This window comes from Rousettus aegyptiacus, unplaced genomic scaffold (assembly GCF_014176215.1).
Source record: "Rousettus aegyptiacus isolate mRouAeg1 unplaced genomic scaffold, mRouAeg1.p scaffold_m13_p_8, whole genome shotgun sequence".
Taxonomy (NCBI): Eukaryota; Metazoa; Chordata; class Mammalia; order Chiroptera; family Pteropodidae; genus Rousettus; species Rousettus aegyptiacus.
In genome coordinates this window covers 15,370,834-15,392,236 of record NW_023416311.1, presented here as the reverse complement: position 1 = coordinate 15,392,236, position 21,403 = coordinate 15,370,834, and the positions used below count along the sequence as shown (strand labels likewise).

Here is a 21,403-nt window from a genome sequence, read left to right as displayed (position 1 = left end):
CTTTTAATACCTTGGGCTGAGCCCCACAGGAATGAGGCCCCTTCCACTTCAAGAGTGGCCCCAGGGAGAGAGGCTACCTGAGGGAAGGAAACTCTGAAGGGACTGCTGCAGACTCAGGGCAGAGGGAATGCCATCAGTGCTGGAACCCATGAGTGCTATAGGACACTTGGGTGTGGCGAGACTCACTCCAGAAACACGAGCCAAGGACCAGAGGGTTGGACATGGAGCCACAAAGCTACTTGGATGGGCTCCTCTCTCTCGTTTGCCTTTTTCTGCTTCTGCTACATGATCTCCAAGTCCCTCTGCTCCCAGGCAACAGCAGAAAGCCATCATCTTGGCAATGACAGGGCATCATGGTGATGGGAGAGGCTCTGCCTTGTCTCCATTGGGTCCCCTCATTCAGTCCAATGTTACAGGCCAATGTTAGGATTCTTGGGTCTGACAATGTCTGTTTCTAAGAGTTCATGATTGAAGATTTGACATTTCTGTGATTCCAGATTCTATGTGTCCATAGAGTTGATGGCTCTGTGTCCATGATCCCAGGCTCTGGGCAGGAAGAAACCCATACCTTCCTTGGTGCCAGCCATGGGCCATGCCAGGTATGGAGATCACAGAAGGCAGACAGCAGGACCCTGATCAGTGGAGCTGCCTTGGGGGCACAACAATGCTCCAGGCAAAAATGGAACCATCAAAATGCCCTGAGCCCAGGGTACCAGGGTAGGAGCCACCTCTCCCTATAGATGGGGACTCCAAGAGGCAAGCCCCGCCTTCTGCTCTGCCCCAGGCAGGTTCCCTAAGCTCAGGGGCATCAGTCAGTCCATAAGGGGCCCTGGCAGGTATAGTGGAGCCCAGAGAGGACTACAGGGAATGGGTAATCCAAGAAGTCATCTGGAAGAGTAGTTGGTGTTTTATGATGTGGTGTTATTTGTTTGCTCCACCAGCCTGAGTCTTCCAGAAGAGCCCAGCTGTGTTCATCTTGTTCCCTGCTGCACTTAGCACATGACTGCACGCCGCTGGAACTAAATAAATAAATACCTGTGTGAGTCTCCTTTTAGAATGTAAGCAGGGGTGCTCCATAGAAACCCAGGGAGGCCACAGGTGCAACGGCGCTTTGGTCCCACGAGAGGGCGCCCGTGCCACAAGGAGTTGTCCGAGCCCACCATGGGCGGGTGAGGGGAAAAGTTCCATAGTGCATCGCGCGCGCCGGACGTGGTGCGCAGGCGCGGCCGCTCTCCGGCGTCCTCCGTTGCGGACGAACTAGGCCGCGGGACAGATTTGGAGCCCAGGGCAACGTGTCCGTGAAAGACCCCGTCGTGCACCGCCGCCATGCCAGACAGCTGGGACAAGGACGTGTACCCCGAGCCCCCGCGCCGCACGCCGGCGCCTTCCCCGCAGACCTCGCTGCCCAACCCCATCACCTACTTGACGAAGGCTTTCGACCTCCTCGTGGACCGGCCTGTGACCCTCATGAGAGGTACGGGCCCCACTCGGTCCTCGCCGCTTCCCAGGGCCCTCACTGCTTCTCGGAGCCCCTGGCACCTCGAGTCCCATGGCCCATCCTGGACACCCCTCTGCACTGTGGGCTTCATCCCTGTGACTACCCCCCACTGCAACCCGGGCCCCCATCCGGAGACCTGCGGGCCCCGTCGCCTTCTTGGACCCCCACTGCACCCCAGGAGGCGAGGCCCCCTCCTTTACCAGGACCTGTCAGTGCTCTCCGGCCCTCGCCGCTTTGGGGACCCTCTACGCACCCCTAGCCTCCTACCTCACCTAAGTGTTAAGGGTTTGCATATCGCAATCTGTGTCCTGAGGCTTGTTGTTAAGACCCCAGTCTCCCTGCACGCTTTGCATCCTACGTGCACAATAGGAAGTCAGCAAACGGATATTGAAATGAAGGGTTCCCCGCTAACCCTTTGCACATCTGCAAAATAACAGGGGTGGTCAGGTGTGATGGGTGAGGGGTGAGGCCCCTAAAGCCTAGATGTGCTGTGACTTGTCCTCCTTGTTTGCCCACCCTTGAAAGCTGCCCAAATTCCCCCATCTCTGGTCCAAACCAGGGGAATGTTCAAGGCAATTCTTTCTTGCCCAGTCTGTGGTTCAGCCAGTCTTGTGTGGCAACCAAGCATGTTTTGCCCTAGTCACTAGTGCTAGGTGATTCATCCATGCATTTAATTCATTCAACAATAAAACATTTGGGGTGCATAGCAGACTCTGGTGGCTCTTTTGTTAGGGAGGATAAAATCAGCAAACCAGACCCCCAAGGTCTGGAAAAGGCATTGCAGTGGACCCACTCCCTCTTTTTGTAGCAGTTTCTTAGGAAATGTTTTATAGGTCTGGATGTATCAGATCTCATTAGGTCCAGTTACCAATGGGAAAATTGAGGCCAGGTCAGCTGTGGCAGAACTAGAATCCCTCCTGGTGGCTCAGTGGATTCCCTGTGCTGGGAAAGGGCAAGGAGGTGGAGATTGCTGATAGGCAAGGCCTGTAGTAAGGTATGGACCTGGATTCTGAATCCTGCCTTCCCTCTGTCGCAGTCCCATCTGTAAGTGAAAAGGGCCTCTTGCAGGGAGCTCTCCATAAACCTAAGACATCAGTGTGTAGCCTAATCTTTACCAGGACCAGTTATGTGCCTGTCCAAGCTTCCTGAGTCCAATGCCAGCTGGGAACATTTAGGAAGTCTTCCTGCTCCTACAGCTTATAAGAAAGCTGGGAGCCCATCCAAACTGGCCTGTCCAAACCAATGGGCCCTTTGTCTGGGGTTTTCTTTGCAGAGTTTATAGAGCGGCAGCACGCGAAGAATAGGTATTACTACTACCACCGGGAGTTCCGCCGAGTGCCAGACATCACCGAGTGCAAGGAAAAGGATATCATATGCATGTTTGAAGCAGAAATGCAATGGAGACGAGACTAGTATGTCCTGTCCTTGGGGATGCCATGGGATGGTTGTCAGCTAGAATGCTTCCTGGGGTTGGCCCAGATCTTGGGGATGAAGGGGGTCGAACCACAGTACTCAAAGGTCCTGCTTTCATTCTACTCTCTGGGTACAGGAATGGGATTCCTTGTACATCATCTTTCTTGTTCCTTTTTCTTTCAGCAAGGTTGATCAAGAAATCGTCAACATTATCCAAGAAAGGCTAAAGGCCTGTCAGCAGAGGGAAGGTGAGAGCTACAGGCAGAACTGTGCCAAGGAGCTGGAGCAGTTTACCCAGGTGGCCAAGGCCTACCAAGACCGCTGTGAGTGAGCCCAACCCTAGCCTGACCTCTAGGTCCTCCTCCTTGCTACCTGACTCCCAACTCTATTTAGTCTCCACAGGGTATAGGCTGAAAGTTTTGCTAAAACGAATTCTCAAATCTACGTATCTGTGGTTTTTTACAAATATCACTGCTCAAGGCTAGTCAGCTTTTATGGGGTGTAACTGGAATTAGTAAAGACCCCTGTTCCCATCATGGCAGAAGTGGTCCATGACTTTCCTCTCCCCATTTCTCTCCAGATCACGACCTGGGAGCCCATTATTCTGCCAGAAAGTGCCTGGCAAAACAGAAGCAGAGAATGCTAGCAGAGAGAAAAGCTGCTAAAGAGGCTACTGCTGCCTGAGGGAGCTTCTTGAGCCCCCATCACAAGACTGTCACTATTACTAAAATAAAAAATGATGAAATGTCTTTTTGGTGTCATTTTCAGCCCTCAACCTGGACACATCTGATTGGCCCCATCTACTAATTTCAGCCACCACATGCTCATGAAATAAATAGAAAGCAACTATTAATAGATTTAATTCACTTTATTTCTCTTGTATAAAATTATGTGGTGGCCACTGCCGGAGCCTGGGTCCTCTGCACAGAAACTCTAGTGTGGGTCTTTACAAGATGGTCAGTGAATTCCTAAAAAGACAGACAAGGTTTTAGTTGTAGCCAAACATACTATCACCTTCTACTTATCTAGCCTGAGTTAGCAGGCAGGCACTACCTGATAGGGAGACTTAGTGAACACGGTCTCTTTCCACAGGTCAGGGGTGAGATAGCTGTAGGTCTTAGAGATGGCATCAAATGTGGCCTTGGCTAGAAAATGGAAAACATCAGATCAGTGGATTCATCTGAAACAAGACCCCAGGTGCAGAAAGAAGCTGTTGCACTCTTAGGAAGAGAGCCCACTTTGGGCTGGTCTGCCACGCATTCTAAGTTTTCTTCTGAAAATACACCAACTATATACTAAGTTTGATAAAGCAGAACGAAAAAAGGCCACAACTTGTACGTAGGATACCTACCAAAGTTACCCAGGGTAGCAGTGCAGCCCCTGGCTGAGGTGTAGCAGTCGTCAATACCAGCCATCATCAACAGCTTCTTGGGCACAGGAGCTGAGACAATGCCAGTGCCCCTGGGGGCAGGAATGAGGCGCACCAGTACAGAACCACAGCGGCCAGTCACCTGGAAAAGTTGAGGGAATCAGGAGACTAGGGCTGGAAGGAGCCTACCACTGCAAGTCCCATCATTCACTACCACTGGGCCTACCTTGCAAGGGACGGTGTGGGGCTTGCCAATCTTGTTCCCCCAGTAGCCTCGTCGCACAGGGACAATGGAAAGCTTGGCCAGGATAATAGCCCCACGGATGGCAGTGGCTACCTCCTTGGAGCACTTGACACCCAAACCGACATGTCCATTATAGTCCCCAATGGCGACAAATGCCTGTGAAGAGACTGAAGTGGTTGGTGGTCCACTAGCTTACATGATTATCAGTAAACACTGCCCAGGGCTTGTTGTGCCCCTCAAGGAAGGAGAGGCCACCATGAGACCAATCTGAGATCTTGAGGAGATCCTTTCTCTCTCTCCCCATTACGAAAGTTACACGTATGAAAACAAGTGTAACTATGCAGAGCTGGGAGAGTCTTACAAAGCCCCTTGGCAGAAATAGCTCTTTAAGATAAGATAGCTGGGATACCTTGAACCTGGTCCTCTGACCAGCACGGGTCTGCTTTTGCACGGGCATAATCTTCAAAACCTCATCCTTGAGAGATGCCCCCAAGAAAAAGTCAATGATCTCAGATTCCTGTAACAGATTTGTGACAAAAACACTTAAACCAAAAACCGCCTGTGAACAAGTCACTGGGAGCCTCCACCTGGCTTGCTAACAGAACTGGTATTCCACTTGCCCGACTTTTCCTCTCCAGGTTGATTACCCGACATCAGAGATAGAAAACCAATGCACTCGAACAACCAACCTCTCAAACTTGGATCCCTGGGCCCCTCAGCAGCGGAGCAATATTGAATCTTATTCCTTGTCTTCAGTACAACTGAGAACCCCCCACCCCATGGCTGCACCTCCCCAATGCCCGAAAATAACCCCCCACGTTACCTTGATTGGCAGGGAGAAGAGATAGATCTCCTCTAAAGACTTGATCTTCATGTCCTTGACCAAGCGGCCCAACTTGGTGACGGGAATCCACTGTAGGGAAAAGATGCTGATGACAATAACAAAGTCTGCTCGCCCGACCCCGCTTACCAGCCAGCCTCACGCGCATGGCCCGGACCTACCTCCTTATCCTCAGCTTTGCCTCCGCGAGCTCCGCGGCCTCGGCCCCGGCCACGACCCCGGCCACGACCTCGACCCCGGACGCCGCTGCCGAATCCTCCACGGAAGCCGCCACGGCCTCCAATCCCAGGGCCCCCGGGGCCTCCAGGCCCTCCCGCAGCACCGGCGTCATCCGCCATTTGCTAAAGAGAGCAAAAAAAAAAACAGCCAGTGAGATCCGGGCTTCTGCTGCTGCCCGTACTGGAGCTACCCCCCGAAAATGGGGGCACGCCAGCTCAGGTACAGCCCGATGTCCACGGATTCCTCGCTCCCTACCCCCCAGCCAAGGCCAGCGCTGCATGAAGGACCACACTCACGTGATTTTTTGGAGAAGAACGACAGTCTCCGGGAGCGGGTTTTTATAGCGCGCCAAATGCCGCGAGATCTAGATTGTCCCGCGGATGAGTCAAGGGCCTGTAAAAAAGCTGTGATTGGCTTCATAACCCGCCTAGGATGGAGTGCGCCTGCGCATCTGAGGGTCCACGGCCCCGGAATCTGTGTGACGTCGGAAGTGCTATAAGTGCTGCTCGCGACTGCGTTGGGCCCTCTCCAGTTGCAGGTATGTCCGGCCACTCTCTTTCCCGGTCCCTATTCATCGCTGGGTGGTGGGCGGAGATCGGCGTTGGTTGAAAATCACCTGCGGCTTTGTCTGTGGCCGTGGGTGAGATTCGGCGCCCAGAGCCACCGGGGACTCAGCTCACCGCCCACTTTTCGATGTGGGGAGGTGAAACCCAGGCCCCGACATGCGTCGCCATTCAGGCTCCGGTTCTCTGGCCTCTGATCCCTGTCCCCTGACCTTGTTTTCTGCCCGCAGGACGCCTGGATCCCTCAAGCCTGAGGCCAACGCCGCCAGGGCCGCGGGGGTAGGAGGACTCGTCTCTCTTTCAATAAAGTTGTTGGTCTAACTCATCTGCGTGTAAATGTTCTTGACTACCTTCCCGTAAGTCTGGAAAATGCATCTTTTAACGCTGGTACCAAGGTGGAAAGGATACCCTTGTGGGCCTTAGCCTCTTGCCAGTCAGACTACCTCTGCTTTGGATACCACACAGGGGTAGATCTTGGGTCTGGAAGTTAGAGGATGTCTCTGAAGGTCTCATACCGGGTACCTTTCACCTTGAGCTTGATGGGAGTCAGGCTGGGCCTGTAACCACAAGCCGGGATGGGAGTGTAAGATTCACAGTTCAAAGTTCTGCAGTGGCTCATTATTTCTCTCAGGACACGGTAAGGGTCTTTAGGTTTTGACGAGGTCACCACACTGGTACTGAACCTGCATTTCTCTGTTCTCTCACATTTGGGAACATGCTGGTTTCTCATTGGCCTGCCCAGATGGTCAGAGCCTACCTACTACAGACTACTTCCCTTAGTGTGGTACTGCAGGTTGCATGGGAATCTGGTTCTCATTTCCCAGATCTGTACCCAGGAGCTAGCAGCATGGGTCTTGGGCGATAAAGCTCCTGAGCTTCTGCAGATTTTAGCCACCTGGGCAGCACTATTTGAAATTAAAGGGAACAATTTCTGCATTCGTTCTTAAGTCGAGAAAACTGCCCAGAAGCTTGGTTCCTGGCCTAGTGCTGCTTAGGTATTAGCCACCCCCATGGCAGGGGCTCCAGGTACCTGTCCCAGATCGGGGATACTATACTCCATCTGTGACTAGATAGGGGAGCAAGGTCAGGGTAGTACAGGGTCCCACTGGGACCCTGTGATTGGCCTGAGCTGGACAATGCCACTATGATGTCAGTGCACTACTGCCATGAAGTGGAGGCTCCTCGACACCTTATGATCACTGGAGCAGCCATACAAAAACAGATCATGGTGAGTGCAAGACACTCTTTGCCACTGGCCCTTATATTTGTGCCTAACTCCAGAGACCCGCCCAGAGCTGGCCCCCCATTCTCTCACTGAGAAAGGATAGACAGTGGGTTACGAGCTTGCAAGTGAGAAGAAAATCTTTCAGAAGGCCAGCTTCAGCTGGGGATTGGTAGTCAGAGGTCTTGACGCTCATAGCTGCCTCCTCGAAGTGGGTGCTGACCCAATCCACTTGGGGTTCTCATGTGGCCCACCTCCCCACCCAAAGCTTCCTGGGGTCTCTCTCTGGGCCTGTGGAGTGGGGGACTGGAATCTGGTTCTAGCCAGGCCCTGATGCTGGCCTGGCCTTTGCAGAGTGGAGGGTATGATCTCAGCCTCTTCGCCAGACCTCCTGACAGCAACTTCCTGTGTTCTGTCTGCCACGGGGTTCTCAAGAGGCCGGTGAGGTTGCCATGCCACCACATCTTCTGCAAGAAGTGCATCCTCCGGTGGCTAGCCAGGTGCTACTGGGTACACAAGAGGATGGGAGGGCAAATGTAGAGATGAGTCCATTCTTGTAACCCAGAACAGAAAGGAAGGTCTGCAAAGCACTGAGTCATGATGGCCATAAGGATTTGGTTACCAAATCTGGGACACTGAAATATGGGGGTCCTCACCCTGTGATATCTGTAAGCCCCTTGCCCCAGCCTCAGACCTGAGAGCTCCCTATAAAGCTCTCTCGTGCCTCTAACAGATACAGAGACGGGAAGACCAGAGGCATGTTGCTGCCACTTGCTACCTCCCCAATCCCAATGTACCCCTACCCATGCCTCCTAGACAAAAGACCTGTCCGTGCTGCAGGAAAGAGGTGAAACGGAAAAAGATAGTCCATGTGAATAAGCTCCAGAAGACCATTGGCCGCCTAGAAGTCAAGGTAGCTTAAAGCACCCACTGCCACCACCTTCCTTGTCCCTTTGGAGGATGGGGCAGGGCCAGGAGAGGGGGTAAGGGGAATCCCATCCTCAGAAGGGATGATTTCTGCTTCAGCAACACAGACTGCAGCGTGGGGGTATCAGACCTGGCTGAAATGTCTCATCTCTACCACTTACTTGCTGTGAAACTCTTAGCAAGTTACCTAACCTCTCAGCCCCTGGGGCCTCAAAATGTAAAATGGGGATTTTAGAAAATGAATTGTTTACTGTGCTGGCTAGTACTCTCCTATCCTCTAATTTTTTTTTTTTTCAATTAGAGTTGACATTAAACATTTTTTAGGTATACGGCATAGTGGTTAGACATTTATATAATTTACAAAGTAATCCCCCTAAGTCTAGCTACCTAATTTTATAGATGAGGAAATGGAGGTCCAAAAAAAAAAAAAAAAAGAGCCTAGTATACATACGACTTGCTAGACTAATCCAGCCATGTACCTCCCTGTTCTGTAAGCCTCAGGGCCGGACCCCCTTCTCTCAGAAATCTAGATTCTTCCCACTTCCAAGCATTTGCCCAACTGCTCCTCTCTCTCCACCACGTCATTGGTGTCATAAGAGCCTGGGAGGCTCCCAGTTAGTTTACTGTTTCTTGCCCAACCTGGTTTGGCTCACGGGGTGCTCTCCCCACTCCCAGTGCAAGAACGCTGAAGCTGGCTGCTTGGTGACATGCCCCCTGGCCCATCGCAAGGGGCACCAGGACTCATGCCCTTTCGAGCTGATGGCCTGCCCCAATGAGGGATGCACAGAGCAGGTGCCGCGTGGGGTCCTGACTGAGCACCGGCAGCAATGCCTACATGGTATCCAGCAGCGCTGCCCCCTGGGCTGCGGAGCCACCCTGGGCCCAGCAGAACGTGCACACCACAACTGCTACCGCCAGCTGCGCGAGGCTTGGGACCAGCGCCAGGAGCACAGCCGGACCCTAGTGCTGTGCCTGCTACGGCGACTACGCAAGTTACACCGCACTACCAACCTCATCCGCCGGCAGCTGGCCCAGCTAGGAGACTTCCTGGAGGATGACACCCTGCTCATGAGCACTAGGCAAGAGGAGACCGAGGCCACCCCAGAAAACAGCAATGGGGCTGAAGTGTGGAGGGGCCAGAGGCAAAGTGGCATTTAAATATAGAAGTAAATAAACGCGAGCACTTGCCAGGTCCCCGCTGTCTCTGTGCTTGCTGGCCTCACAGCCTTATCTCATTTTCCGCCCCCCTCCCCACCTCTCCAGGCACTACTCCCTTCACTCTGTGGGGATACTTTGGTCTTTCTCCCTATTCTTTTCCCCCTCTCTAAGTTCTTTCCCACCACTGTGTCTTCGCACTGGCTATACCCGCTGCCTGAAGGCTCTTCTCCGTCACTCTTGTCTGGCTTCTTTCTACTCAAAATGAATGTCTCCTAGCAGAGGTTTTCCCAGTTACTTTCTACCAATCTGCTTCCCACCTTCATAGCCAATAGCACCAATGGCTCAAAACTGAGCTGATTAAAACCCAACTCCTCACAATGATCCACGAGGAATCCCGTTATCTCTGACCATCTGCCCTTATATTCTCTTTCTTACTCATTCCCTGCAACCACAGGAACTTCTGTTGCTCCTCCTAAGGCCAGACCTGTGTACTGGCTGTTCCTTAGCTTGAAGCACTGTTTCTCTAGATGATAAAGATGAACTGGAACTTTAAGCAAACATAAGAAGTGGGGACAGTGTATGGGAAGACCTAGGGCTTATGGAAGATCTCGCGCTCTGAGAAATCGCAAAAACCCTACAGTAAGAACTCGTTTATAATAAAGGTCTATGGTTCCAATTTCCTCTTCCATTAACTTCCTTTTCCATTATTTAAATACTCCTCCTCTTTGGCAGGCCGGTCATAATGTGCGCGTGGCTTGCCATGTCTGTATGTTATGGGTTGCAGTCATTTTTTCCCGAATAAATTATTTTGGCGATTAAACACTGTGGATATTATTTTTCAGTCGACAATAACCACATGGCTCCCTGCTTCACCTACTTCAGGTTTTTGCTCAGGTGTCACCTCCATGAAGCCTCCTCCACCACCCCATTTAAAATTGCACCCCCTGAACTTCGCTCCACTCCTCGCTGATTCCACAGCCCTTCAAACCAGCTCTCACTTAACTAACGGGCTACTCGAACACAGTATTTTTTTCCTTCTCTGGTGTCTCCCAAGTGCCTAGAACAGTACTTTGCACATAGAATATGCTCGCATACTTAAACGACTCTGAAGTCACTCGATTTATTCATCTACATGCATTATTTCTCATACCACACCGTGAGCTCCAAGGCCTGGTTCAAGGCTCTACTCACGGACACACGCGACCGCGCTCGCCCCCAAATACTAGAATGCCGAGAAGGCAAGACCCTTGGGATTACTTTAATAAACACTTCTCAGGGAACGCCTTTTTAAATTTCCATTAAAAGACCAGACAGCTAACGATTCAGTCCACTGTTAGTCTACCCCATCCGCTGGAGCCACTTCCAATCCGCTCAGCTTCCCAGCCAGGCTGCGGGCCGGAAATGCCTCGGCCGGGTTCCGCTTCCTGACACGGCAGCCACTAACCACAGCAAAGATGGCGCCGAGGTCGCAGTGCTAATGACGTCACATCGGTAGTGGACGGTGACGATACCGAAGTGCGCCGGCAGTGAGCAGTAGCGCACGGGTTCCCCTCACGCGGCGGTGGCAGCTGCGGTGGCGGCAGCGACATGGAGGAGGCTGCGGCCAGAGTGGGCCGCTTCAAGGCCAAGTGAGCTGGGGCGCTGGGGCTGTCGGCGCCGTCCGGGGAGAGAACCGGGTTCTCAGCGGAGTAGCAAAGGCGCATGCTGTGAACCGGGTGCTCATTCGAGTCTGGAGGGGCGGTGAGGGATGTGTACGGACTGGCCCTCGAGGTCGTGGCGGCTGTGGCGTTGTAAGGTGGAAGAGCCGGCGCCGACTGCTCTCGGGGAGGACTGGAACCCGACCGGGGACAGCCAGCCTCGGTTGCTTAAACTAGCAGCCGGCTTGGGGGTGGGGTCTAGAAATCCCAGAGAAGGAGGAAGGGGCGGATTGAGCACCAGTGGAGGCTGATCCTGGAGAGAAATGCCACCCTTCATCCCTCCGGTAGCGGGAGAACCACCTCTGGGGCAGGCGACCTATGAGCTTTCACTTGTTGCCCCTCTTCTCCAGGGAGCAGGAAGAGAGGTCAGGAGATGGGCCCAGTCAGCAGTGGCCCAGGAAGCCCTGAATCCCGTGCTTATTCAGTCCCCAAAGCTGCTGAACATCTAAGTGCTTAGTGTCCGGAACGGGACAGAAGCAACCCCGCTGCGTGCAACGCAGTTTGGCAGGATAAACATATTAAGCAACGGGAAGCCCTGGCACTAAGAGCCACCTCTTTGGATGGTCAACTGGGTTTGGGGGTTGGGAGGCTTTGTTTCATATTGGCAGTAAGGCTTCCCGCAGTGGAGTTAACCAGGTGCCTTTGAAATCTGAAAAGAGAGATTTAGGCAGTGTACAGGGAACAACCTGTGAGAAACAAGAAAGATCAGCAGTGGCCCCTTCAGGCAGGATCTTGGTTACATGTAAGGAGAGGGGAGGGTTTTAAGTTGTGATGGTGATGTAAACAGATGTGCTAAAAGGATTTTAGTGAAGATACTGGAACAGCTGCCCAGAGGGGAGGGTGCAGTGGCCTGGAGGCAGCTGAAGAGGGAAGATGGCTACTTGGAGGCTGGGATGCAGGCCAGGCTGGTGGTGAGGAGCGGGACCTCAGGGTTGAAAATGTTGAGTATCATGTTGCTATGGGCTGGTGGTACCCAGGTCTGACCTCCCATGGCCAGCAGGGGCCCCCCAAGGACTGGCCTACTGGGCTCTGGGGAATCTGGAAAGACAGCTATTGGACTGCCTGTGCTGTCATGGCACCCCTTATGGATCAACAACCAGCTTTGGGTCTCCAATTTTCTGTACAATGGGAGTACTAACACTTACTCACAGTTCTGTTGAGAGGTTAAAGAAGGTACCAGTGAGAAGACACTCCCCCTCCCCCCAGCCTATCCCTGTTGCTGCTGCCTATAATCACAGGGGCCTGTTAGGTTAACCCCTGGGAGAGAACCCAGCACTGGGCACTGGGGACCAAGGAATGGGTGATTCACTCTCTCCCTTTGTCCTTCCTCCAGTTATGCTGTTGAGCGCAAGATCGAGCCTTTCTACAAGGGCGGGAAGGTGCAGGTACCAGCCTAGGGAGGGGCAGAGTGGTGGGGCAGGCAGGGGCTGCAGAGTGTTACCTTTAGCTGAGGCCTCTCTTTCACCAGCTGGACCAGACTGGGCAGCACCTCTTCTGCGTCTGTGGTACCAGAATAAACATCTTGGATGTGGCCTCGGGGGCCATACTACGTAGCCTGGAGCAGGTGAGGAGAAGGAGAGCCAGGGCGAGGGGCTAGTGTGGAAAAGCAGCCTATTCTCAAGCACTGTGTGTCCACTCTTGCTCCCTAGGAGGACCAGGAGGACATTACTGCCTTTGACCTCAGCCCTGATGATGAGGTATATAGAGAAGGGACAGGAGGGGGTTCCACCACCTCCCAACCAAACTTTGAGTTTATGAGGATGGGTGGCTGTGCCTTTACCCCCAACTGAATTGCATCCTCCTCTAGGTGCTGGTGACAGCCAGTCGGGCACTGCTGCTGGCTCAATGGGCCTGGCGAGAGGGCAGTGTCACCCGCCTGTGGAAGGCAGTACACACGGCCCCTGTGGCCACCATGGCTTTTGACTCTACCTCCACACTACTAGCCACAGGTAGGACCCCAGCTGGGTGGGTAGGCCAGCTATAAGGCACATGGGTAGGGGACTTTGGGTACACCAGTCCCCTTACCAAAAGTACATTCCCACAGGTGGCTGTGATGGGGCTGTGCGCATCTGGGATATTGTGCAGCACTATGGGACACACCACTTCCGGGGCTCCCCAGGTGTCGTGCAGTGAGTAGGAGCAGCAGAGGCTGGGCGGGTGGGGCATCACTCTGAGGTGGCACAGCTCACTGACCCTGCCCACCTGCCTATAGTTTGGTGGCCTTCCATCCGGACCCTGCACGCCTGCTCCTCTTCTCCTCAGCCATGGACGCCGCCATCCGCATATGGTCACTACAGGACCGGTCATGCCTGGCTATACTTACTGCTCACTACAGTGCTGTCACCTCTCTGACCTTTAGTGCTGATGGCCACACCATGCTCAGGTCAGTGGCCTTCCACCCAGGCCTTGGCAGGAATTGGGTGACTGAGTGGGTGGGGGGTGCAAGACTGAGAGTAGAGAATAAAGTGGCTGTTTCCCCCAGCTCGGGCCGGGACAAGATTTGCATTGTCTGGGACCTGCGGAGCCACCAGGCCCTGCGGACTGTGCCAGTGTTTGAGGTGGGTGTACCAAGGGGTCAGGGCTAGTGAGTGGGGTAGGGTTAGGGATGGGTCTGTCACCTCTGACCTGCTCCTCCCCAGAGTGTGGAGGCTGCAGTGCTGTTGCCAGAGGAACCAGCACCCCAGCTGGGTGTGAAGTCCACGGACCTGCACTTTTTGACAGCTGGCAACCAAGGTGTGTGGGGCCAGGCCAGGGTGGGCAGCAGGAACTTACAATAGCCCATGGACCTGTAAGTCCCAGCAGCCTCTGTCCTTGCACAGGTGTACTGCGTGTGTGGGAGGCAGCCTCTGGGCAGTGTGTACACACACAACAGCAGCTGTCAGGCCCTGGGCGGGAGCTGACCCACTGCACTCTGGTCCGAGCCGCTGGCCTCCTCCTCAGTGTCACCGCTGACCACAACCTGCTGCTCTATGAGGCACGTTCGCTTCAGCTGCAGAAACAGGTGAGCACTGCCCCTGCCCAGTTTATGGCCTGTGGACACCAGCCCTCCATTCACAAATGTCCTGGTTTGTGTCTCTCCACCCCCCAGTTTGCTGGTTACAGTGAGGAGATATTAGATGTCCGGTTCCTTGGGCCCGAGGACTCCCACATTGTTGTGGCCTCCAACAGCCCATGCCTGAAAGTATTTGAGCTACACACTTCAGCCTGCCAGATTCTCCATGGCCACACAGGTGAGGGCACCCCGCCGATGCCCCTGGACTCTCTTCCTGGACTGAACTGCTTCTCCTTTCCCTTAATTGGTCTCTCTCCACTTCATCCCAGACATTGTGTTGGCCCTCGATGTGTTCCGGAAGGGGCGGCTATTTGCCAGCTGTGCCAAGGTGAGGTACCCCGAGGTGTGGAGGCATGGGTCCCAATTAGGGAAGCCCAGCCCAGCACCTGTCCTCACCCTTCCCATCCCCAGGACCAGAGTATCCGTGTCTGGAGGATGAACAAGGCTGGTGAAGTGACCTGTGTGGCTCACGGCTCTGGGCACACACACAGCGTGGGCACCATCTGCTGCTCTAGGTATCAGATTAGGGCTAGGGTCCAGGGTTGTCACGGAGGCAGAGGCTCAGGCCCTACTGATGGGGTTCTGTTTTAGGGAGATGAAGAGAAGGTGGCTTTGGCCTTGCTTTTTGACACTCCAGCCCAGGGATGTGGAACAAAGAATGGGCCAGAGGCACACCCAGGTGCCATGGGAGGGGGGGGTTTCTGAAAGTGGCCTCGGGGCTGGGTGAATAAAAGCGGTGGGGCATTGGGGCAGAGAGAATGACCCTGAACAAGGCCCAGGTGAAAAAGGTGCTCCCTGCATTTAGAGCTGGGGGTTCCATTTTTGGGACAAAGTCACCTGGTGTGGCAGCACCAAGGGTGGATGGTAGAGTTTTAAGTTGGGGCAAGTGGTCTTGGAGAGTTCTTCTGGTCTGGACCATCCGTGGTACTACAGGCTTGAGCTGTGATGCATTGGCAGACAGGGCTGGTAGGGGCTCAACAGGTGTCTGTCTCTTCCTCCCCCTCATTGGGCCTTAGGCTGAAGGAGACCTTCCTGGTGACCGGCAGCCAGGATTGTACTGTGAAGCTGTGGCCCCTCCCCGAAGTTCTGCTGTCCAAGAACAAAGCCCCAGACAGTGGTCCTGTCCTCCTACAGGCCTTGGCCACACAGCGTTGCCATGACAAGGTGACCACACATGGCACGTTGGGTCAATAGTGTGGCGGGGCCCTTGCTGGCATAAGGATCTGAGTGAGCTGCTGCCTACTCCCCTCACCAGGACATCAACAGTGTAGCCGTTGCCCCCAATGACAAACTGCTGGCCACAGGCTCACAGGACCGCACAGCCAAGCTCTGGGCCCTGCCACAGTGCCAACTGCTGGGCGTCTTCTCAGGCCACCGGCGTGGCCTCTGGTGTGTCCAGTTCTCACCTATGGACCAGGTGCTGGCCACAGCTTCAGCCGATGGTACCGTCAAGCTCTGGGCACTGCAAGACTTCAGCTGCCTCAAGGTAAGCTGACCCTACACTAGACCTGACCCCTACCTGATGCTATCTCATGACCTCCCTGTCCCAATCCTGCAGACATTTGAGGGGCATGATGCTTCTGTGCTGAAGGTGGCCTTTGTGAGCCGTGGCACACAACTGCTGTCCAGGTGAATGGGTTGGGGACAGGGCAGTGGGTGGAGTGAGCTGGGGGACAGGCCTTGACACTGAGCCTCCTCCCAATCCCAAACCCAGTGGTTCCGACGGGCTTGTGAAGCTCTGGACCATCAAGAACAATGAGTGCGTGAAGACACTGGATGCACACGAGGACAAGGTCTGGGGGTTGCACTGCAACCGTCTGGATGACTATGCCCTCACTGGTGCCAGTGACTCCTGTGTCATCCTATGGAAGGTGTGTGGGCTTGGGTTGGGTGGGTACAGAGTGGGTAGGGCAGCATGGGGGTACCAGTCTGACCCCCGTCTGACACTAGGATGTGACCGAGACTGAGCAGGCAGAGGAACAGGCCAAGAAGGAGGCGCAGGTGGTCAAGTAAGTCTGGGAGTTCCCACCTTAGCCTCCCTGTGAGTGTCACCCATATGTCTGGTACATCCCATGTGTCAGCGTCACATTCTCCGGTTAATGTAGGGTATATTGGCATCACCCCTGCTTTACAGTGTGGGGAAATAGGCTCAGAGCGGCGACACAGCTCACCATCAGTGAGTGCTCAGACCTGGGCTGCCAATTCCCAAGCCAGCCCTCTGGTGGCTCTGCCTTCAGCCACAGCCCTATGGCCCTATCCTCCCACCTTCCCCCACCAGGCAGCAAGAACTGGATAACCTGCTTCAGGAGAAGCGGTACCTGCGGGCATTGGGCCTGGCTATCTCCCTGGACCGGCCCCACACTGTGTTGACTGTTATCCAGGGTTAGTTATGCCTCGGGCCTGACAGGTGGTGGAGTGGGGGGCCTCTGAAGTCCATTATGCCCCTTCCCTAAGGCTTATCTTCTCTCCTTCCACAGCCATCCGGAGGGACCCTGAAGCCTGTGAGAAGCTGGAAGCCACAGTGCTCCGGCTGCGGCGAGACCAGAAAGGTTTGGGGTGGGCCGGTAGAGGCTGGACAGTGGCTGATCTGGGTGGGATGGCCAGTGGGCATATCTGACCATCTCTGTTACCTGCAGAGGCCTTGTTACGTTTCTGTGTCACGTGGAACACAAACTCAAGGCACTGCCACGAAGCCCAGGCTGTGCTGGGTGTGCTCCTACGGCATGAGGCTCCTGAAGAGCTGCTGGCCTATGAAGGTGTTCGGGCCTCACTTGAGGCCCTGATGCCCTACACCGGTACGTAGGCATTGCCCCCGGTGGGGGTAGGAAGTAGCCGGGCCAGACTGTGCGGATCCCTGACAGCCTCTGTCATCCACCAGAGCGGCACTTTCAGAGGCTCAGCCGGACACTGCAGGCAGCTACTTTCCTCGACTTCCTATGGCACAACATGAAGCTACCCACCCTCCCTGTGGCCCCCTCAGCCCTCTGAAACACGCAGAAGGTGTACTTTTCTATTCTAGCTCCCTGTGTCTGTCTGGGCATTGTCTCACTTTGGGTCCTGGGTCACAACCTTGGCCTGCCCCATCCCTGTGCTGTGGCCTGGATATGACCCAACAGGCCTGCCCCTCAGCACAGATACTGGATATAGGTCAATCAGTAGATTTTTTTACTTAGAGGAAATAGAAGAGTATAGCCTCCTGGCCCTGTCAGTCAGGGAATCCCATACCCAAATGCACTTCCTCCTGAGCTGGGGATGGTATATGGCTGTCATCAGGCTCCAGACTCCCTGGGGTCTGGAGCCTCTGGCCTGCTGCTCCAGCTGTGGGGTGCACAGCACAGCCCTCAGTGTGGTTCTGCATACCCTCAAGGGGATCCCTGACCCCCTGGATCCCTCCCCAGTGCCCTTCGTGTGATGGTGCAGCAGCGGCTCTGAATGGCACTGCGCAGGGGGCGGGTGGGCACAGTAGGGGGAAGGATTGTTGCCTGGGGGGGCTCAGGGCAGCTTTGGGCCTCGTCCACCCTGTCCTCCCCACTCTCTGCCCCACAGTGGAGCCCTGGCCCACTCAGGAGCACGCCCAACCCATCTGGCTGCAGCAGCACGGAGGGGAGAAGACCTGTGCGGTTGCCGAACCTGTGATAAAAATGGGGTTTGGTTAGCACAAGGCCTTACCTCTGGCTGGACACCCCCTGCCAAAACCCCACACCTGCACACCTGCATAGCCACCAGCCACGGTCTGACATTTCCAGCACGCGCACACGCGCCCCTGCAGGTACTGACAGCTCGTCGGCCTGGCTGCTTTCATAGGCACGGGAAGCACAGAACTGGGACCCTGGAAGTGGGGTACTTGGGAGGTCACCTTCGTGTGAAGGTGCAACAGCGGCTCTGAATGCCACTGTGCAGGGGGCGGGTGGTCACACAAGGCTTCTACCTCTTGGTCCCCTCATTCCCCACTGAATCACCAACTGTGGGATTCCTCTTTGTTTGGATCTCTGCTGACACCAAGGACCACTCTAAAGCCCACTGGATCTCCACCCTCCTATGGGTGCTACGCACAGGCTACTGCCACCACCTAGTCATTCCACAGCTTCTCTCCCCTGGGTCAGGTGGTATGTGTGGCCCAGCCTTGCTGTATGCTGCCCAGTGGTGGTGGTGAAGGGCATAGGGAAGAAGAGGGTTAGTCTCATACCACTACTCCCCAGGGGCTGTCCCTGCTCTTGTCTCTGGCCTGGGGCCACCTCCTCCAGGTAGGGAGCAGGAAACCATGCTATCTGGCGGTCTTCATTCTCTACCAGCCACCAGCCTGTGTACAAGACAGGGGTTCAGCTCCCCAGGCCCACTGGGCTCCTGGGGGCAGAAAGTTGAAACCCCAGACTCCTGCCCAGCCCTACCTGAGGGGTGTTGCAGCAGCACATTTAGGGCCTCCTGGGCCTGAGCATGGAAGGGTCGGCCCTGTGTGTCCTGGGTGCTGAAGGGCTGCAGGCAGTGCAGGCTCAGAGCCTCCAGGCTGTGGATGGAAAGGCTGCCCACAGGGCCAGGTAGAGGCTCTTCCTGGACAGGCAAGATCACCAGGCTGGAAAGGGCAGCAGGCACGGGCAAGAGATGGGTGGGTGGGAAGTGTGGGGATTGGCCTGCCTACCCTCAGAAGTCCCTCAGCTGCCCTGCCTTTGGACCTCTTAGGCCCTTTCTCCACTATGCCACCTCCACCCTCCAGATACTTCCCATGGGGAGTTTGGGACAGTCAAGCACCTGCCAGGTGGCAGTGTGGACTCCAGGTCCCAGGGTTGTGGTGCAAAGAAGCTGGTGAGCGCCGGTGCCCTAGACACATGGTTCACCAACAGCAATGTCTGTAAATAGGTCTCCAGCAGCTGCAAACGTGTCAGGCCTCGGCCCGTTCGCCCCCCGCGCACCAACAAGGAAGTGTCTGTGGGCATGACAGACCAAATGTCTAACCCTCCCCCAGGGTGTCCCCCCACCAGGCTGCCCCTGCCCCTCCCAGGATCCCTGCCGGCCTGACCTGGAAGCTTGGGGAGAACCCGGTCAGATCTCTGCAGCAGGCCCGCCTCTACTGGGAAGGTCTCCTTGAGGGTCTTCTAAGGGCGAGAACCAACCAGTCTATTGGTCCCAAGACCAGTAGGTCCCAACGTCCACTGGAGTTCACTTGGGAGGGTGGGGTTCCCTTGCCAAGATTATAAGGACAGGAAGCCCTCCAGGGTGTGAGAGCAGACACTCCAGTGGGGGTCAGGGGTGGGTCAAGTTGGGTCACCCCAGGGTCACTCACATGAAGCCTCCTGAACTCATCCCAGCTCCTGCGCACAAAGGTGTTGCTGTTGTCAGACCAGCGCACAGAGAAGGCAAATGTCTGTTGGAGGAAAGGCTGGGGGTATCTGGGAGGGGCCAGGCCATAAAAACTCCCTCCTAACCTCCCTCCCTTCTCAAGGTTGTTAGGGACCTGTAGGGTCATACCTGGAGCCTCTCTGTCTGCACCAGAGCTGCTGCGCGTACTGATGCCGGGTGCCGAGGGCCCGCCATAGCTGTGGCTTTCTGAGTCGCAATCCTGGGCCTCTGAAGCCGGCAGTGAGCAGTGGAGGGTCCTGCAGCTTCCTTGTCCGCACTGGGTGGGGAGGCACTCGCGGGCGCCCGGAAGATTGGTGGGAATTCCCCTGTGACGCCTCACCTCAGACCTGCCAGGATCTCGCAGTGCTGCCCTACCTGCTTCCTTCACAACTTCCTCACTACACCCCAAGCTGAAGGTTTGGGTGGACGGGCAGAAACACAAGGCTTGAGAGTGAGAGGGGGAGCACAGATGTGATGGAAGGGCTAGGACTGCTGCCTGAGGCCCTCCTACCGAAGTCTGGCCTTGAGAGAAGGAAGAATCATCAAAGTGCCGCCAGGCCTGGCTCATCCAGCTCTCCCACGCCCTGTGTTGATACTGATGAGAGCCTGCTGCCAGGGTGGGCCCCACTGCTGTCTTTGAACTCACCTGGAGAGCTCACAGGCAGTTATCAGGAATGGCTTAATCAACTACCTTGGAGAAAGAGCTCTCAATGTTACCAAGTCACAAAGGAGGAAACTTATGTTAAAGGGCTAATTATCAGTTTTTCTGTATGTGTTGGGAAGGGGCAGACCTCATAGGGTCACCCCAGAAGTTCCTCTATGGGGGGCAGACTTAAGGCAGAAAGAAGGGAATCTCTCTGCAGCCACCCGGCATTTGGAGGTGGGGAAGGTTGTGACTGGGACTGTTTTAAGAGCAGTCTCTGAATTCATGATTTATTATAAGTTACTGCATCCTCTGAGACCAGGAGTGACTATTCCCCCCACTAAATGGGGCGGTGACAGAAGGCCCTAGAATCTCGAGATGGTATGCCTGAGTGCCCCACATTTCTGGGCTGCTTCCTTATAGGGGAGATTTCTGCAGACCCATCTAACCTTGGTGCATGGTGATTTTCTGCTGTTGGAACTAATGTAGGGAGGAGGCCCTGAACGCACCGAGTCCCTCTCAGTGCCTTTGTCTCTCACTGTCTCTCTAGGTCCCTCTCAGTGTGTTTACTGTCTCATTGTTTCTTACTGTCCTCATCACTCTCTGCCTCTGAGAGGAGACCGCACTGTGAAGTGTTATCCTTTTTCTAATAAACTCCTTTCAACTCTACCTTTGGTGTGTGTGTTGAATTCTTTCCACACTCTCCACCAAAGGACTGTCTTCTCTTGCTGCAGGGATTGGTACCACCCCCACTCAGGGAAATTGCCTTGTCCTCCATTAGAACCAACAGCTCTGTGTTGGGAAACCCCTCACTCAAAGCCCTCCAGGGAGCACTTCTAGGGCATCCCTCCAGGAAACCACCCTGGCCTGGACCAAAGGCTTTTGTGTGTCCAACCAGCAACTCTCTCTGAAACTCTCAAATCCTCCCTAATCTGGTCCCAGACAATGAATACCTGCTGACATAGGCCTGATTTGCAGTGCCTTCAGCCCAAATGTCACACTCCCCAACCTCAGAGGGAGCCATGCTGAAGGTCCTGCTGGCCTGGCAGGGTCCAAGGTGGGACAGATCCTGCCTCCATGGAAGATGGAAGAGAGAAGCTGGGGAAGGAAATTTACTCACAGCCAGGGACCTAGAAGAGCCCCTGTCCCAACTGACAGTTCCTGCTCCACACCTCCAGCAACCTTGGATCCTTTCCACTCTTTCCTTCTCTATAGCCCCGACC

The 21,403-nt window shown here is 54.9% G+C and overlaps 5 protein-coding genes and 2 non-coding genes across 7 annotated transcripts; 4 read left to right on the top strand and 3 right to left on the bottom strand.

Moving 5' to 3' along the window:
- The first annotated feature begins 1,208 nt into the window (after positions 1 to 1,208).
- On the top strand, positions 1,209 to 3,660 carry NDUFB10 (NADH:ubiquinone oxidoreductase subunit B10). The gene is made up of 4 exons (XM_016136593.2): positions 1,209 to 1,474; positions 2,772 to 2,910; positions 3,095 to 3,234; positions 3,492 to 3,660. Exons 1-4 carry the CDS (start codon positions 1,327 to 1,329, stop codon positions 3,593 to 3,595), a joined length of 531 nt encoding a protein of 176 aa, XP_015992079.1. The 5' UTR covers positions 1,209 to 1,326; the 3' UTR covers positions 3,596 to 3,660.
- A 104-nt stretch (positions 3,661 to 3,764) lies between these two features.
- RPS2 (ribosomal protein S2) lies at positions 3,765 to 5,753 on the bottom strand. The gene is made up of 7 exons (XM_016136590.2): positions 5,527 to 5,753; positions 5,348 to 5,437; positions 4,934 to 5,041; positions 4,507 to 4,680; positions 4,263 to 4,422; positions 3,965 to 4,056; positions 3,765 to 3,879 (listed from the first exon to the last, which is right to left on the bottom strand). Exons 1-7 carry the CDS (start codon positions 5,701 to 5,703, stop codon positions 3,799 to 3,801), a joined length of 882 nt encoding a protein of 293 aa, XP_015992076.1. The 5' UTR covers positions 5,704 to 5,753; the 3' UTR covers positions 3,765 to 3,798.
- Positions 4,747 to 4,880, bottom strand: LOC118607185. The gene has a single exon (XR_004952724.1). It is a non-coding gene; the product is annotated as a small nucleolar RNA SNORA64/SNORA10 family (small nucleolar RNA).
- Positions 5,754 to 5,867: 114 nt separating the features above from the next.
- On the top strand, positions 5,868 to 9,737 carry RNF151 (ring finger protein 151). Its single transcript, XM_036226225.1, has 3 exons — positions 5,868 to 7,869; positions 8,186 to 8,282; positions 8,972 to 9,737. Exons 1-3 carry the CDS (start codon positions 7,613 to 7,615, stop codon positions 9,452 to 9,454), a joined length of 837 nt encoding a protein of 278 aa, XP_036082118.1. The 5' UTR covers positions 5,868 to 7,612; the 3' UTR covers positions 9,455 to 9,737.
- On the top strand, positions 6,185 to 6,310 carry LOC118607203. The gene has a single exon (XR_004952738.1). It is a non-coding gene; the product is annotated as a small nucleolar RNA ACA64 (small nucleolar RNA).
- A 1,208-nt stretch (positions 9,738 to 10,945) lies between the features above and the next one.
- Positions 10,946 to 20,849, top strand: TBL3 (transducin beta like 3). Its single transcript, XM_016136587.2, has 23 exons — positions 10,946 to 11,082; positions 12,485 to 12,536; positions 12,620 to 12,715; positions 12,801 to 12,848; positions 12,959 to 13,100; positions 13,196 to 13,280; positions 13,364 to 13,534; positions 13,634 to 13,709; positions 13,791 to 13,884; positions 13,971 to 14,152; positions 14,240 to 14,381; positions 14,473 to 14,531; positions 14,615 to 14,718; positions 15,220 to 15,367; positions 15,459 to 15,689; positions 15,762 to 15,832; positions 15,918 to 16,074; positions 16,154 to 16,212; positions 16,482 to 16,585; positions 16,681 to 16,752; positions 16,840 to 16,998; positions 17,082 to 17,203; positions 17,750 to 20,849. Exons 1-22 carry the CDS (start codon positions 11,042 to 11,044, stop codon positions 17,189 to 17,191), a joined length of 2,403 nt encoding a protein of 800 aa, XP_015992073.1. The 5' UTR covers positions 10,946 to 11,041; the 3' UTR covers positions 17,192 to 17,203; positions 17,750 to 20,849.
- On the bottom strand, positions 16,993 to 19,732 carry NOXO1 (NADPH oxidase organizer 1). The gene is made up of 8 exons (XM_016136594.2): positions 19,667 to 19,732; positions 19,482 to 19,562; positions 19,218 to 19,293; positions 18,950 to 19,124; positions 18,592 to 18,773; positions 18,390 to 18,503; positions 17,915 to 18,032; positions 16,993 to 17,833 (listed from the first exon to the last, which is right to left on the bottom strand). The coding sequence occupies exons 1-8, from the start codon at positions 19,730 to 19,732 to the stop codon at positions 17,566 to 17,568; spliced, it is 1,080 nt and encodes a 359-aa protein (XP_015992080.2). The 3' UTR covers positions 16,993 to 17,565.
- Positions 20,850 to 21,403: the final 554 nt, after the last annotated feature.

Excerpts from the sequence above, each read along its gene's own strand:
- NDUFB10 (XM_016136593.2), top strand. The coding sequence starts at position 1,327 with ATGCCAGACAGCTGGGACAAGGACGTGTACCCCGAGCCCCCGCGCCGC. Across the intron at positions 1,475-2,771 it reads GCCTGTGACCCTCATGAGAG|AGTTTATAGAGCGGCAGCAC; the intron begins GTACGGGCCCCA and ends TTTTCTTTGCAG. Across the intron at positions 3,235-3,491 it reads CAAGGCCTACCAAGACCGCT|ATCACGACCTGGGAGCCCAT; the intron begins GTGAGTGAGCCC and ends ATTTCTCTCCAG.
- RPS2 (XM_016136590.2), bottom strand. The coding sequence starts at position 5,703 with ATGGCGGATGACGCCGGTGCTGCGGGAGGGCCTGGAGGCCCCGGGGGC. Across the intron at positions 5,042-5,347 it reads TCTTCTCCCTGCCAATCAAG|GAATCTGAGATCATTGACTT; the intron begins GTAACGTGGGGG and ends AATCTGTTACAG. Across the intron at positions 3,880-3,964 it reads TCACTAAGTCTCCCTATCAG|GAATTCACTGACCATCTTGT; the intron begins GTAGTGCCTGCC and ends CTGTCTTTTTAG.
- RNF151 (XM_036226225.1), top strand. The coding sequence starts at position 7,613 with ATGTGGCCCACCTCCCCACCCAAAGCTTCCTGGGGTCTCTCTCTGGGC. Across the intron at positions 7,870-8,185 it reads ATCCTCCGGTGGCTAGCCAG|ACAAAAGACCTGTCCGTGCT; the intron begins GTGCTACTGGGT and ends CATGCCTCCTAG. Across the intron at positions 8,283-8,971 it reads TTGGCCGCCTAGAAGTCAAG|TGCAAGAACGCTGAAGCTGG; the intron begins GTAGCTTAAAGC and ends CCCCACTCCCAG.
- TBL3 (XM_016136587.2), top strand. The coding sequence starts at position 11,042 with ATGGAGGAGGCTGCGGCCAGAGTGGGCCGCTTCAAGGCCAA. Across the intron at positions 13,710-13,790 it reads GGACTGTGCCAGTGTTTGAG|AGTGTGGAGGCTGCAGTGCT; the intron begins GTGGGTGTACCA and ends GCTCCTCCCCAG. Across the intron at positions 16,213-16,481 it reads AAGGAGGCGCAGGTGGTCAA|GCAGCAAGAACTGGATAACC; the intron begins GTAAGTCTGGGA and ends TTCCCCCACCAG.
- NOXO1 (XM_016136594.2), bottom strand. The coding sequence starts at position 19,732 with ATGGCGGGCCCTCGGCACCCGGCATCAGTACGCGCAGCAGCTCTGGTG. Across the intron at positions 19,563-19,666 it reads TGCAGACAGAGAGGCTCCAG|ACATTTGCCTTCTCTGTGCG; the intron begins GTATGACCCTAC and ends TTCCTCCAACAG. Across the intron at positions 18,774-18,949 it reads TCCACACTGCCACCTGGCAG|CCTGGTGATCTTGCCTGTCC; the intron begins GTGCTTGACTGT and ends TGCCCTTTCCAG.